Source organism: Chionomys nivalis, chromosome 7 (assembly GCF_950005125.1).
Source record: "Chionomys nivalis chromosome 7, mChiNiv1.1, whole genome shotgun sequence".
Lineage (NCBI taxonomy): Eukaryota > Metazoa > Chordata > Mammalia > Rodentia > Cricetidae > Chionomys > Chionomys nivalis.
The window spans coordinates 89,790,446-89,805,738 of record NC_080092.1 but is presented as its reverse complement, the minus strand read 5'-3'; the positions used below and the strand labels follow the sequence as shown (position 1 = coordinate 89,805,738).

The 15,293-nt window shown below is 48.5% G+C and overlaps 1 protein-coding gene across 2 annotated transcripts in view; it reads left to right on the top strand.

Annotated features, from left to right (window-relative positions):
* Rgs9 (regulator of G protein signaling 9) overlaps positions 1 to 15,293 on the top strand; it is a 67,757-nt gene that overhangs the window by 22,812 nt on the left and 29,652 nt on the right. The window contains exons 8-9 of one of the 2 annotated variants that reach the window (XM_057774612.1): positions 2,431 to 2,512; positions 10,498 to 10,560. In XM_057774612.1, coding sequence (XP_057630595.1) covers positions 2,431 to 2,512; positions 10,498 to 10,560 — 145 coding nt within the window. Of the gene's footprint in view, positions 1 to 2,430; positions 2,513 to 10,497; positions 10,570 to 15,293 lie in introns of both variants that reach the window. The other variant, XM_057774611.1, reaches the window with a different exon arrangement.

The following is a 15,293-nucleotide window of genomic DNA, read 5'->3' as shown; positions in this document are numbered from 1 at the left end:
CAGGAAGCGTAGCAATGAATGCTGGTACTTGGCTTGCTTTTGCCTCTTTGTTCAGTCTAGCCCATGTGATGGTGCCGTCTACAGGATGGGTTTTCCCACCTCAGTTAAACCTTTCTAGAAACGCCCTCACGGTCATGCCCAGATATGTGCCTACTAGGTAATTCTAAACCAGTGGCATTGGCAATTAAAGGTTCACCACCATGCCCCCATGGAGCACTGATGAGAGATCTCACTACTCCTTCAGCCAATGTGTTCCTGCCTGACATGTTTGAGACAAAGCAACACAGAGGGAACTTGCTAACATGCCATTGATATTTGCTTGCCAGACTTCATTTGGTGTTCACAGGTGCCCTCTTATTTTATATAAGATGTGCGTGGCATGAATGTGTCAGCCATGTTATCTTCTGTCTTTATCTCTTTAAGCTGGGAAACGGAGGCTTGAAGAGGTTAAATCTATTTGATCAAGCTTACTCGGTTGGTCTAGAATGATTAAATTCTATTCAGTGTACAGTTTTGCATTCCTAGTGGGTTCCAAACTGGTTCCTAAGCTGGTCCCAGGAATACAGAGATGGAATTGTGTTTATCTCCCCAGAGCCCTCCATGCCCTCCCCTCTACGTCTGTCTTCCAACTGGGATAATCCCAGCCACCCACACACCCTGACATAACCCTTGCAGGCACTGCAGCTCAGAGGCAGTTCTCAGTGGCTCCCACTTCCTCCTCCACCAGCTCTAGATAAATCTCCGAGTACCCAGACTCCTGGGAAATTCTCTCCTCTCTTCACTCCCAGGTGCAGTGGGATGGGGAATTCCTGAAAGGTTTATTTCTTCTGAGACACCAGCCTCCCCTTGACTCCATGACTTAACTCAAAGACTACCTCTGATTTCAGACTTAGGACTCTGTCACAAAACAAGATGGGCAGTGTGGGTTGACCCATGGGGTAGTTTTTGTTATGCCGAGCCCCTCCTTCTGCCCTCCTCCTCCTCTTCTCTTCCTCTTGTGGCAGTGTGGCAGCTTTCCTTTTGTGGCCCAGCCATTGCTCATGCTGCGCCTGACCCTCTTTTGGTGAAGGCCAGCACAAATCCCACCTGGTTCTTAGGGAAGGGGAAATAGACCCTTCCACCAGTGGAAATGGCATGGAGACAGTTCAGAACCACTTCAGAGACCATCCTTGTTTTTGCTTTATAGTTTCTCATAGTAAAAATGCGGTAGCCAAGTCTATATTTACTTCTTGAGTGTTCATGTAATGAAAGACTGAAAGAAACTCGAAGGCTGGGGCTGTTTTGACTCCCGGTAATTGGAACGTAGTGGGAGATCAATAAATCAATGAGTGGACAAATGCTGTTGTGGAGAGAAGTAACGTGATCGCCTAAATGACTTTCTCATTTACTGGCTATTTTGAATTGCGTCTGTCACGGCTCTCCTGCCATCGTATGTATCACATAGATGCTGTTGAGCAAAGCCAGAAAGGCCTGCTGGGAGCATTAGAGACTGGCTCTATTTACAAGACCGGCTAGCATTATAGAAACCGTGCAAGCCTCAGGCTTCTCGGGGTCCATCCTCCTGAGGAGTCAGCCTGGTTAACCTGGAGGAAAACCCATTAGGTTGTTACGGGAGAATGGGGGCAGCAGTGTTTCTATTTAATTTCCAGAGGAGGTTGGTAAAACACCCTGCCGAAATGGCAGTGCTCACCCATCTGGCTCTCTGGATGCTATTATGTTATTCACAGAACATTAATGGGGAAATAAATCCACCGGCTCTGTCGTGAGGAGGGTGCGTGCGTCATCTCACGTTGCCCGTTGCCTGGTAAAGCCGACGTTAATAAATGTGAGCAAGGCTAGTCCTGGAAGTGGGATTGGACGGTGCCCTTGGTGTGGTCATGAGTGCTTCTCCCCTTTGAGAGGAGGCGGCCTGCATTATTTCCTCCTGCAGCGGCCACGGGGAGATGGTTAGACAAAACAGGATAACCTTTAAGTCCTCAGCAGGGCTGAAAATAAGCTGAGTTGTCTCCAACTCACTGGAGGGACAGAGAAGGACAAACAGGTAGGGAGAAAATGGGACACTCTGAGACCCCACCATTGCTGTACCACATCTCTGCTGGGGACTGGCGTCTGCCTGTCCCCATGTTGATCATGTTGTTGGTCAAAGCAAGGAACCCAGTCTGAAGCCGGGGAGGTCACATTTTGGCCCACGTGGTCATCATCTCCGCTTCCCGCAGTAGGGAAGATGGTGACGGTGGTACCCGGAACAGAAGTGTGATGTTGGCAGCGCTTGCTGCCTGTTGTCATTATGGCTCTTGGGAGATGTCTGAGCAGACGGGGAAGGTGGTTTAAGGCATCAGGAACGGATGCTATCTTAGACCAAGAGATATGAAGTACTCCCGGCCTTGAACGTAGCTTTTTTTGTTGTTTGTTTGGTTTTTTGTTTTTTAGGACTGGCAAGGAAAGGACCAAAGCTGACAGGTACGCGCTGGATTGCCAGGAGAAGGCGTATTGGCTGGTGCACCGAAGTCCTGTGAGTACAGGTTCCCATCCCTTCTGAGCTTCACCACTCTCCTGTCTCCGCACTTTGCCCCAGCTACCTCTGGCTGCCCCGCTCACTAGGGTTAGAACTGGACTAGCTGGAGGATCTGTTCAGTGTGGGCGACCTGGATGAAGAGGCCTTGTGCTGTGTCTTGGAGGGGTGCTTGCGGCTTGTCGGTCAGGGTTAAGTGTTGCCCTGGTCTGAGTCACCGGAATCAACTCATTCACGAGGGCTTGGACATCTTCATTGTTGTCATTTCTTCCTTGGGAAAAGAATATAAGAAGAAAATCTGTGAGAACAGACGGTCTGCAGAGCCAAAACTGCAGTTCTATCTTTTCCTCTTCTGGTTCAGGTCAGCAGCTGGAATGGGAGGAAGATGGAAGGACTAAGCAGGCTTTCAAGCATCTCATTGCTTGGAGCACCTTGCTTCTTTGGCATTGGGACTTCTTTTTATTTTATGTGTGTGAATGTTTTGCCTCCATGTATGTATGTGTACCAGGCGCATGCCTGGTGCCCTCATAGGTCAAAAGAGGGTGTTGAGTCCTGTGGTACTGGAGTTACAGATGTTTCTGAGCAACCTGTGGTGTTGGAAGTAGAACCTGGGTCGTCTGCTAGAGCAGCCAGTGTTCTGGACGACTGAGCCATCTCTGTAACCCTACTTTGGGACTTCTAATAGTTCTAAGAGATAGGCTATGTGCAATGGATGTAGCCTGCCCCAGCTCAGTATTAGGACATGGCAGTCTCATTCCCCAGCATCCCGCTAGAGTGATCTCTGCTGTCTCAGTTTCCTCCTGTGTCAAGGTCATGTGCTCTTCCCTTGGGGTTACAGAAAGTGGGAGAGGGGACAGAGATTCAAGACAGTGGAGCATTCGGAACACGTGTCCTTTCTCCTCCTCCTTTACTGACCTTGCCTCCTGAAATGGCCAGAGATGCTCAGAACAGGAAGTGAATGGAGCCGGGGATGGTGCTAAAACCCGCCATCAACCCACCAGAGTCTGGTTATTTACTTACCTTTGTGTGTCGCTGACATATTTTTCTTAAGATGTTGCCACTGTGGCACATGGTTTGGATGTTGTGTTGCTGAAACAAGGTTCTGGGCTTGATTCTCAAGTAGCTTATTTGGATTATCTCTGCTTCAGGGCAAAATCAAATCTTAGGTGCCTGTCGCGGAGCCTCAGTGTCTCGGAGGCTTTGGAGTGGGATTGTTTTGTGAACTTCACATTGCTTGTGTGTTCTAAAGCAGCTTGCTGAGGATGAGGAGGAACGGTGGGTTCACACTTACTGAGCCGGCCCTGTGCCCTGTGGCACCAAAGCCGAACGCTATCCCTTTCAATGTGAGAATGACTTCCTTTGTGCTTCCTGTGTGCTCCTCCGTGGGTAGGAGGAGGCCACTGTGGCTGCAGCCCTTACAAAGCACCCAGTAGGGTGCTCAGTGAACTGCACAGGACCCCTCCCCCTGCCTTGGTCTCCTTACCCAGAAGGCCAGAGGAGAGAAATGCATAATAGATCGTCTAGGTCCTCCTTAATTTTCCTGGTGTAAGCTCTCAACCTCCACTGGGGAAGTGTCTGAGGGGGTCTTCACAGCCAGATACAGGAGTCCATGTGATGTGGTCTCTGCAAAAGCACCTTTCCCTGCCTCCTCCCATCCCTATCAACATGATATATCTTGTCTCCATGACCTCCTTCACCTCACATTTCCACTACTAATACCATGACCACCATCACCACTACCACCAGCGTTGCCACCACTCCCACAGTGACCACTACCATCACCGCCGCCATTACCAATACTGCCGCCAGCATGGCCACCATGTTATCATCATCACCGTCACCACCACCTTTACCGTCATCCCTGTTGCCACCAACATAGCAGACCTGAGTTGACAACTCACATCTCACCAAACATTCCGCTCTCATTCCTTTATCTACTCTTCGCAATCCTGTGTGGAAAGGCGTGTTATTCCCCTTTTACTGATAAACAAACTGAGTCTCAGGGATGTCCACCTATGCCTCTCATATGTGCTAGAGGATCTGAATGCACACGCTTAGTTAACTACGAGCACTGTCTCTTAGTCCCTGAGCTCCCTTTGCCTCCTCTGACAATGTCACCTGATGTCCTTGTGTATTTTAGTTCGCACGTAACTTTCTGAGTCACCGGTGCTCCATAAACGTAAACATTCGTGTTCAAACAAGCCTGGCCACTTTGTTAGTGTGGGGGAATTCTAGTTGAGTTTGATATGTTTGGGGCAGTCTTAAAATACAGAGGACAGGCCTGGAGACATGGCTCAAAGGTTAAGAGCACTGACTGCTCTTCTAGAGGTTCTGAGTTCAATTCCCAGCACCCACATGGTGGTGGCTCACAGCCATCTATAGTGGGATCTGATACCCTCTTCTGGCATAAAGTTGTACATGCAGACAGAGCACTCATGTATAAAATAAATAAATAGATCTTTAAAAAAAATGTGGAGGACACAAAACGCTCCACCTGTCTGGTCCCCCTCACTGCTGGCTTCTTCAGGAATGAAGCAGGACTGTGTCTGGGACCTGCTGTCCCTGACACCCCTAGAACACTCTTCACTTTTTGCTGGCCAGCCCAGGGAAGACTGTGTTCTATCCAAGGAACATCTCTGCCTGGAATAGAGCAATCTGTCTGACAAGCTTCGGAAGCCCTGGAGCCCACAGACTGCCAGACTGTCTCCAGGAGACCTAAACAAACCCTCAGCGCTATGGGAACAGAGCCAGCCGTAGCAAGCCGAGCATTTGGCTCCTTAGCTGCTGAGCAGGAGTTCTGGGGACCCACTGTGGCCACCTGGTAGATTAGAGTGTGACGTGGCCACAGTTACCAGATGAGCTGTTTACTTGTACATTACTCTGTAACCTTTTTTTCCTATTCTTTCCAATTTCTTGTATGCTTACATTGTTTGTGTGTGTGTGTGTGCACGTGCATGTGTGTGTGTACATGTGCATGTGTGTGTGTGCACGTGTGTGTATATTGTATATATGTTTGTTGTTTGCAGGTTTGGGGGCACACGGGTGTATGTGTGCACGTAGAGGCCTGAGGCTGACATCAGAATCATCCTCTGCTTTCCTACCTCATTCACTGAGTCATGGGTCAAATCCAGGGCTCGCTCATGTCGCTAGTCTCACTATCCAGCTTGCTCTAAGGATCCCCTCCCAGTCTTCTAAAGCTGGAATTATAGGCTGGCTGCTACACCCATCCATCATTTATGTGGTTCTAGAGATCTGGGCCCTCGTGTGTGCGCAGCAAGAGCTTTAACTACCGAGGCATCTCCTTCGCCCCTCATTTCTCTCGTTCTTAAGCCTTAAATTCCTTATTGGGCTTCGACCACCAAGAAAGGAGTGTTGGGCATCTAATACCATCTAGACATCACTGAGTCCGTACTGTGCACTTGTGAAGAAAGAGCATCTCTTCAATAGTGTCCCCAGAAAAGCATCCCTAGCAGAGGGTGAGATCGGACATGGATTCAAAACAGACTTAAGCATGATACAAACAGTATAAATGAGCACAGGGAGAAATGGCTTCCTTACGTAGTTAAGGACAACCTTGAACTTCTCTGCCTGCCTTTCTTACCCAATTTACGTATTGCTAGGGATGGAACCCAGCGCTTCATGTATGTTAGGCAAGCACTCTACCAATTGAGCTACAGCCCTAACCCGAGATGTGATTTCTTGCACAAACTGTTTTGAGGTTTCCCCGTGTCTTCACTGAACCACCTGGGCACCACTGGTGACTCAGTGTCTTCTCAGAGTACAATCCATTACTCAGGCCTGGTTTTCTGCGGAGAGGCCTTTTTGTGGCCTTGTGTTCTAAGGCGAGTTGTCACGTGAATAAAAATTCAACAAAGCAGTCTTCATTACAGCCACATACATAAAACTAAGAAGGTGTCTGCTCTCCACTTCCTGCTGAGGTTAAGCTAAATGCCCTGCAGTGGAGAGCGACAAAATAATTTAAGGTATAACCAATGTGATGGGACATTGGGAAGCTATTTAAATGATAGGGTCAAAGGTCATTCATTAACCCAGGGAAATAGTCTGAAATATAGTGCTGCATCATAAAACTGTATAGAACACTTGATAGATGCTGGTGGTGATTAAAAAAAGCAACACAATTTTTGGATGTTTATTGTATGGTTGGTGTTCTTGAGCCAGTGGGGATATCTGGCTTACGAGCTGGCGTAGACATGGTTCATGGTCTCAAGGACAGTGAAGGAAAACGTGACTACATCTGTTATGCAGATGAATGAATGAGTTACAGGATGCTGAGTAAGCTTGTAGAAGAAAGGAATCTCCCATCAGACCAGGCGCCAGGAGATACCTCCGCATGGAAGTGACGTCCAAGCCGAGCTGTGCTTGGAGCAGACTTTTCCAACTCTTCAGCCTAAAGCTATCTCCCCATTCAGCCTCATTTTTCTTCCCCTCATTCCTTGCTTCACTCTGTTTACAAAACAAGTAGTGTTTTGTCGATCCTCTCTGACCCAGGGGTTGTCCTGTGAGAGAGAACTAGAAGGTGCTCACGGGTGACGAGGTAGAAGGCCCTTGTCCTGGTGCCACCCTGGCCTGCTAATTCCTGCTGATGTCATTGTCAGATTACCAGGCATTTAGCAAATGGCCCCTTTTGTTTATGCCCAAGGGATCTAATTGAGATGTCACATCTGGTGCTCACAGCTTCTCCCGTTGAAGGAGGGAAACTCACAGCTCAAGCATCCCTGAAGGACTTTCCGTGCGGAGACACCAGGGCAGAAGGCATCTGCGGGCAGCACCTCAGCCGGTTGCCTTTAGTTCTTGCACATGGGCAATGAGCTCTGGATAACCTTAAATTAAATATCCACCCATGGACCAGAATGTGTATCTGCAGAAGCCCTGGTAGTCAATACAGTAGGATAAAGGCTATAGTAACTGCCTGATAGATGAATGGATGAATGAATGAATGAATGAATGAATGAGCCTCGGAGGCTTTCTGGGGGAGTTTGGACAGACAGTGGTTGGGATTACAGCTTCTTCAGCTGGGACTTAAGGGGTTGCTGCCCACAGAGAGGCCAAGAAGAGTACAGCCAGAGGAAGGTGTCTGGCTGTTTGGTAGAGCTGGTGAAGAAATCTGCAGGGGTGGGGGATGGTGGTGAGCAGGAACTGGAGAGGGTGGCAGAGCGATAAAGGGCAGAGGTGGCCTTGGAACTGGTTTCAGCTATGCACTTAATCCAACTGAGGCCCCAGCTGCCTATTTGCTGCCGTCTGTGGGGCCAGTTCAAAGGAACAGTTAAACAGCCACCTCAAGCCTGGAGCAGATGACCCCATGGGGCTACTGAGGCAGCTGGTGCCAGTGAAAGGGGCTGGACCGCGGCTGTAGATCACTGTGGGGTGAGCTCTGAGTGTGCACTGAGCGTGTATGAATATGGGTACATGTGTGAGAACCTGTGTAGATGAGTGTCAATGTGTAAGTTGAGGGGGTGTGTCGGTGTGTTAGACCAAACACTGTGAAAGTGTGAGTGTATGTGAGATCCGTCTTCAGTGACACTGGTGGGGGTGTCTCTGTAGCAGACATCGGGGGAAATCCCTGGAGGCAATTTTAGGTGAAAGCATTCGTGGGATGGCCACATCCTTCTCTTCTCCTTCAGATGAGGTTAGATCTTCTCGGGAGCTGATTGGGACTTCTGTGGTGTCCCTTTGTGGCATTGATCATTATTGTCCTTTATCGTCTTATGACGACTAAGGGATTTCCCCATCCCAAGACCGGAAATGTCCCTGTATATTTTCTTGAGCGGGGGGTACCCTCAAAGGAGAATTCTCAGGTCATACTCACTATCCTCTCAAGATTTAGCCCAGTGTCTAGAATACAGGTAGCATTGATCGTAGTCCACGGGTAACAGGGCGAGGGTGGGGACTCCATTCCCTCACCCTCCTCTCACACATCTTCTGTTTTGCTTCTCACCTCTTCCTGTATGGTCTGTAGGCCCCATATTTGCCTCTTTGGTAGCCTGCTGAGCTAGGATGTGGTATCTAGCAAGTCGAATACAGGGTATCCATTTTTTAGTGATTCGCATTGTGTGTGTGAGCAACAGACAGACAGACAGACACACACACACACTTGCCCCAGAAGGGGCATGGAGGTCAGAGGACAGCATTTGGAGCTGGGTTTCTCCTTCTATCTTGTGTCTGTCCCCCTAGGTTTCCCGCTGTGAGCTTTGGGCTGATTCTCCCACACTTGCCAGCCGTCATGCTGGAGGAGGGCTGTGATTACAGATGTGCACCACACCATCAGACTTTTTCACATGTGTCCAGGGCGTGAGCTTGGGTTTTCAGACTTGTGCGGCAAGCACTTTTACCCACTTCCCTGGCCTCAGTGACAATTATTTTGTATAAATAGTTGATATCAGAATTTATTTTCTATCAAGATCTATTTTATGTTCTTAATATAGATATACAATAAGTGTAAAATTATTGGACCTAGGCGTGGTGATATGAGCCTGTAAGCTCAGGCCGAGGCAGGAGGATTGTGAATTCTAGACTGATTTGCGCTGCATTGTGAGTTCAAGGCAAGCCTGGTACATAAAGACTGTTTCCCATGCTCCAAAATCCAAAACCAAAACCAAAAAATAACAACCAAGCAAGCAGTTTATTTCTCGACTCCTCCAAAATGGCTGGGATCTAAATTATTTGTGTTTATCTGAAGTTAACCAGATGTCCTAGATTGTAATCTAGCAGCCTGACCTCTGACTGAAAATGTTCTCAATTCTGCTGATGGGGTAAGACCTGATGACGAGAGGGCCGTCTCGCTGCCGCATAAAGCCAGAATCGTTAATAATACGTGCCGACACTTGCTTGTACAGAAGGAAGTGAAAAACCTCAATTACTGGTCTCAAGTACATGAGAGAGGCCAAGAAGACTGGGTGCCGGGCAGGGGGTTAACCAGAGGAAGTGGGCACTGACAGATTGCTGACGCAGGTTTGGTTCCACCTTCGCATGCGTGACCTTAAACGGCAGTCCAGGCCCTTATTCAGTGACAACTATTCTCTGTTGGTGGTGTCATGTTCTATGTCATAGTCTATCTTGATAAATCCTAGAAGTACCTTTCAGGTAGCAGGCATGATCTCTGCTTCTCAGATGGCTGGGCCAGTGAACCCGGATGAAGTATCTTCTAGCACAGTGTTCTCAACCGTCATAATGCTGCACCCCTCTAATACAGTTCCTCATGCTGTGCTGATTCCCAACCATAACATTATTTTTGTTGCTACCTCATAACTGTAACCTTGCTACTGTTAAGAATCATAATATGAACATATGTGCTTTCCGTTGATCTTTAGCAACCCCTGGGAGAGGTCGTTTGACCCTCCAATGGATTGAGAACCGCAGCTCTAGAGGTTTGGCACATCTGGGAAACAGCAAACTAGGAGCTGGAATGGGGTAGTGCACGACTCACGCACTCCTTGCTTCCTTCTCACCCAGCCCAGGCAGCAGCTGCAGAGTGTGGTGAAGGAGAATCCATAGGAGGAACCGGGAGTCTCATGTGCTAATTTCAGTGGTCTTACTGTTTCAGGGCTCTCCATCCATCCATAATCTATACCATCTGTCATCTATCCATCATCTGTCTGTCCACGACGTATCCCATCTGTCGTCCATCCATCCTTCTGTCTGTCCACGATGCATCCCATCTGTCGTCTATCCATCTATCCATTCTCCTACGGTGATGCACAAACATCTATCTGTCCTTCCCCTCCGTTTCTCCCTCTCCCCTCCCTCCTTCCTTCCCGCTGTGTTGAGTGCTGGGTATCTGCACTAACAGACAAATAGCCTTGGGGAAGCTCTCTAGCTCATTTGGGGGTTTATATACCCTCACATTTCCTTCTGGGCTAGACCACTGGCCCTTCTCAGCCTTGCCTCTTAATTGTCAGCTTGGCAAAGTTGATCAGAAACTAGAGACTCTTCCTGCCATGACCCTTTATTGTTTTCCTTCCATTCAGCCTGGGATGAACAATGTACTAGACTACGGCCTGGACCGCGTGACCAATCCAAACGAAGTTAAGGTAAACCAGGTAAGTTTGATGTGTTCCGGACAGGGCCTGGAGAGGTTCTGAGGTTGGGAGGGTATCCCCACGTCTATCTGTCTGTGAGGCAATGTTATCCCTCCTTGGAGACTGATGCTAGTATCGGGATCTGATTTATGGCTCTGTGGCCTAGGGGTCAAGGGAAGAGGAGGCCATTGCAAGGGTCCTGGGTAGAAAGTGGTCACAGTGAATGCATGAAGGCTGTAGAGCAGGCCATGTGACGCCTGAGTCGCTCACACTCTGGAAATCAAATGAGATTTTCAACCCAGTGTGTCATTGCTAAGGCTTGGCTCTAGGCATGAGAAGGGACCTGGAAGGGTGTGTCTGGGTGGTGGTGGGAGGTGGAAGTGCACAGTGGGGAGAGAAAAGAGCAGGATGCAGCCGTGAAGTAGCTGAAGTAACACTGCGGTGTGTGGAGAGGGACTTAAGAGTCCCCAGAGAGCATCACCTGGGGACATCGTTAGGACTCTTGTCCAAAATGACCCTTCCTTTGATACATTTGGGGCATATCAGCCAGCTTTTGGCTACCATTCTCCCAGCAGCCTCTTCTACATTTTCTTGTCAGATAGCAGATCACTGCCAAGGTCTTGTAGGCTCAGTTGCTATGGAGACAGAACCATCTAGTAAAATACAGAACCCGGGTGGGAGAGTTTTTTTTTTTTAATGGATAATGTACTGCTCTGGAAAACTCTCTCCCGTGGAGGAGGGGGGTGGAAGCAGCATGCCCTTCACTGGCTCTGACGTGGGTGGGGTGTGGGGACTGGCTGGGGCTCGGCTGTGTGGATGTGGGGTGTGGGGAGGTGAGAACAGGGCCTTCACACTGTCTGTTTTGGGGGGTGGCCTTGGAGCTGTGCTAGCCCATTGTAGATGCCATAGCTGGAGGACTTCTGGGGAGTGTGGCCAATGGGCCTTCTCCCTGAGGAAGCATCTTCATGCCCTCAGGCCACCCCGGAGTGAAAGAGCTGTGCCTTCCAGCTTTCATAAACCTGGGTGTGCCAGCCATTGGCAATGCTCTGAGCAGGGAAGTAGAGGCCAGACTGGGTGCATGGCGTAGCACAGGCTCATGGTGGCGGGTTCTGCATGGGCTGTGTTTTCTTTGCTGTGTACTCACCTCTCTCTCTCTCTCTCTCTCTCTCTCTCTCTCTCTCTCTCTCTCTCTCTCTCTCTCACCAGCTCTCTTTCTCCTGTGTGTGCACTCTGACCATTATGGAGCCGTAAGAAGAAGCATGACACGGGCTGCCCTTCCCTCTCCAGCAGCGCAGGGTCCATGGAATCCCTTGTGGAGGGCGGGGCTGGGGCCGGGGATGAGTGTTGTGACTTTCTCATGAGCAGGTGACCCTGTTTCCTCCTCTTCTTTTACCTGCACTGAGAGGAGAGGGTCACACAGAGAGCTTGGAGCATCTTCCGCGAGGCCTTAGGAAGGCAAAGGTTTGCTTTTCGTCTCAGTTCAGGGAACTCACGGTGAAGAACGGGGTCGTTTCAGAGAACGAGGAAATTCTTGACATCTGTTTCCCCTCAACAGAGGCAAAAGCTCATTGAGCGTGAGAATGGAGGCTGTTAGGCTGGCAGGTGTCCAGGGCCTTGGGTAGTCAGCTTCATCAGACATGAACACTGGGTGGCAAGGTTTCCCAGCCCTGGGAGGATCTGGTTGGTCTGTCTGTCTGTCTGTCTGTCTGTCTGTCGTCTCTTCTTTCAGTTCCTATACCTCAAGGATATACAAAAGGTCAAGTGTGTGTCTCCCCGCTCCCTCTTTCATTCCAAAGAACATTTGGCCCTACAGGGGGAACCCTGGGTAGGGACTGAGTCTGCCTCTGGGCCCGGTTGTGCTCTGAACTAACCCTTCTGTTCCGGGTCCTCCGCCCCAGGAGGGGTCACACTGCCATCTAGTGCTGCTCACGACGACAGGGTCACACTGTTCCCCAGCGATGAGCGGCCACACAGGCCCTAGGAAGGAACCCAGCTCTTCCAGTTTTGGTCAAACTCCTGGGCCATTCAGAGCTTGAGTTTCCTAATCTATAAAATATGCCTAACATTAGTTCTTTAGGGGATTAAGCAGGATCTTTTGTACAAGTGTCTAGAGTAATATACAACATGCGAGGTATCTAAGAATAGGTGTTATTCTTACCATCATAACGTTATGATATTGTGAGGGAGGTGGGTTATGGGGTATCATCTTTACTTATGTCTTTGCTATTATTCTGTTTAGTTTCGGTTAAGTTTTAAAGTTAGCTTACAAAGTGATGGGTTTTAGTATGCCCTTTTCACAAACACACACACACACTCACACACACACTCACACACACGCTCTTGATTCTCTTTCTCTGGAGCAGGGGCATTTTCATTTTGTACTGGGGCCGTGCAGGCTGTGAGTGGGTGGTACTGCCTCTCCTTGCTCAGGAAGTATTAGACAGACAAGTATCTGCTCAGATGTCCCAGCCTCAAATCCTGGCTCCCCCGACAGCTGCCCTTGCTCTCTTTTTTGTGTACATTGTACTAACAATTTCAGTTTCTGGATCTCCCAGTTTGCAGCCTCTTCCCCACCCCCTCTCTCTGCTCGCGTCCTCGCTATCTTCCCAGCTAGTGTTCCCTCACTTCTCCTTAAAGACTCCTACCGGGCTACCTCATCCCCAGCCCTCTGCTTGACTGTCTTCTGGCTCCCTTTCTTCTGTCTGGCAGAGATCCCAGGGCTTCTCAGGCATAGCTCTGACCCCTCTAACCTTCCCTGACAAATTGTCCCTAGCCTCTGAGGGCCACAAGATGTATAAACAAGTCTGTCGCTATTTGGGAAATCCCACAAGAAGATAACAACTTGTTAGAATGTCAGGAATGGAGATCAGTCAGATTCCCCAGGCAGCGTAGCCTCAGTGTGGGTAGTCCTTCAAGTGTGGGTATAGACTTGGCTTCGCTCCAGAAGAGACCACATCCAAGAGGAGGGTACATGTGTGAGAATTCCATGGTTAAAAAAAGAGCTGTTGTCCTGCTCTGTCACCAGGTGGTTGTCTCTGAACTGCACAGTGTGTGTGTATTTTTAATAACTTTAGCATGATGTTTTTATGACCTTTTGGCTAAATAATAATAATAATATTGATAGTTAGGTTTGCAAGATTTAGCAAACAACCCCCCACACACACGATTCCTAGTTAAATTTGGATTTCAGATAAACAGTGATAATGTCTTTCAGTATAACTATGTCCTGATTATTGCCTGGGACAATATTCTGTCTTGTAACAAGAGCTGATGTCACATTCTGCATGTGCCATATTTTAGCAACAGTAATTTTAACCCTAATTAAGGACCGTTATATATTGAGTCTCTGCAATATGCCAACTGCCTATATTATTTTTTTAGCCCCCCCCCATATTTTCCTTTTATAAATGAGAAACCAAAGGCTTGGAGATGTCAAAGAACTGTCCAAGATCAGATAGCCAGTAACATGCAAAACCAAGATTTTAACTTTTGTCTAGACCCAAAGCTCATATGCTTCTTTGAGTCACCCCCATCTCACAGGCCAGATGTCACTCCACCCCTTAGAAAAGTCCTGAACCTTTTCCCTGCACTGCCTCGTTCTGCACACAGGATCCACGTGTGTCACTCCTGAGGCAACTGATCCCGTGGACAGGTATAGGTAGGAGCTAGAACTAAAAGCTGAGATTCGCATGGACAAGCCAAGATAGAAGTGAGGATGCCTGGGATTCAGCTGGGTCCCATCATCAGCTGAGCATCCCCAACTCAAAATTCTGCCAAGTGTGAAATTTAGCACACTAAGATGACATCACAGGTGGGAAAGCTTACATTGTGAACCGTTGTTTGGGCTAGATGTGCCTTTAATTCCAGCACCCCGTGAGTTCAAGGCCAGTCTGGTCTCCATAGCGAATTCCAGGCCAACCAGGGAGATATCACAAGACCCTATCTCAAAACACAAAGTTTATTTTATGTATAAAATTGTTGGGAATATCTTATAAAATTATGCTTAGGTCATGTATAGAAGGTATAGACAAAGTATAAATTGATTTTCCAGTTAGACTTGAGTCTCAACCGCAAGATTCCTCATCAGGTATGGGTAAATTTCCAAAAATCTGAAAAAAAAATCTGAAATCAGAATTGCTTACAGCTCGCGTTATTTGGAGCATGCAGTCCCTCCCCCGTGCTGGAGGGCGCAACAAAGGCCGGACCCCAGAAAACTACTCGTAATTCTAGGAACCAAAAGAAAGACTAGAAACTGCACCAGGGGAAGCGTTCTGAAAAGATGCTAAAAACAAAGAAAGTGAATGATGTGGAAAAATGGTTAAAATTCTGAATATGGAGACAGTGGCTCCATGGGCAAACGTGTAAAGCCACAGAGAGATCAGCAGAGGTAGAAACGGAGCGTGTACATGTGGCTGTCACTTCCAATGACGCTCCCTGTGGGGCCTAGAGAATGCAGGACAGCCAGAGTCCTACTCCTTTCTTCTGGTGTGTGCACTGAGGATCCCTGAGCCACAGGACTGGCCGTGGGGCAGTGGATGATGGGAAGTTTGATGGGGGTCCTAGGGTCTCTGAAAGAGGGCGTCTAAGATACTGACTGCTGGGCATTGAACTAGCTGTGGATTGGTCTTTACACCATTAGTGGGATGAATCGTGTTTCCTGTCCTTACGTCTCATCTCATGGCTGGGGATTTTGCTCTGTTTGTCTCAATCGTAAATGGAAAGGCTGGACAGCGTTCCATTTTGCA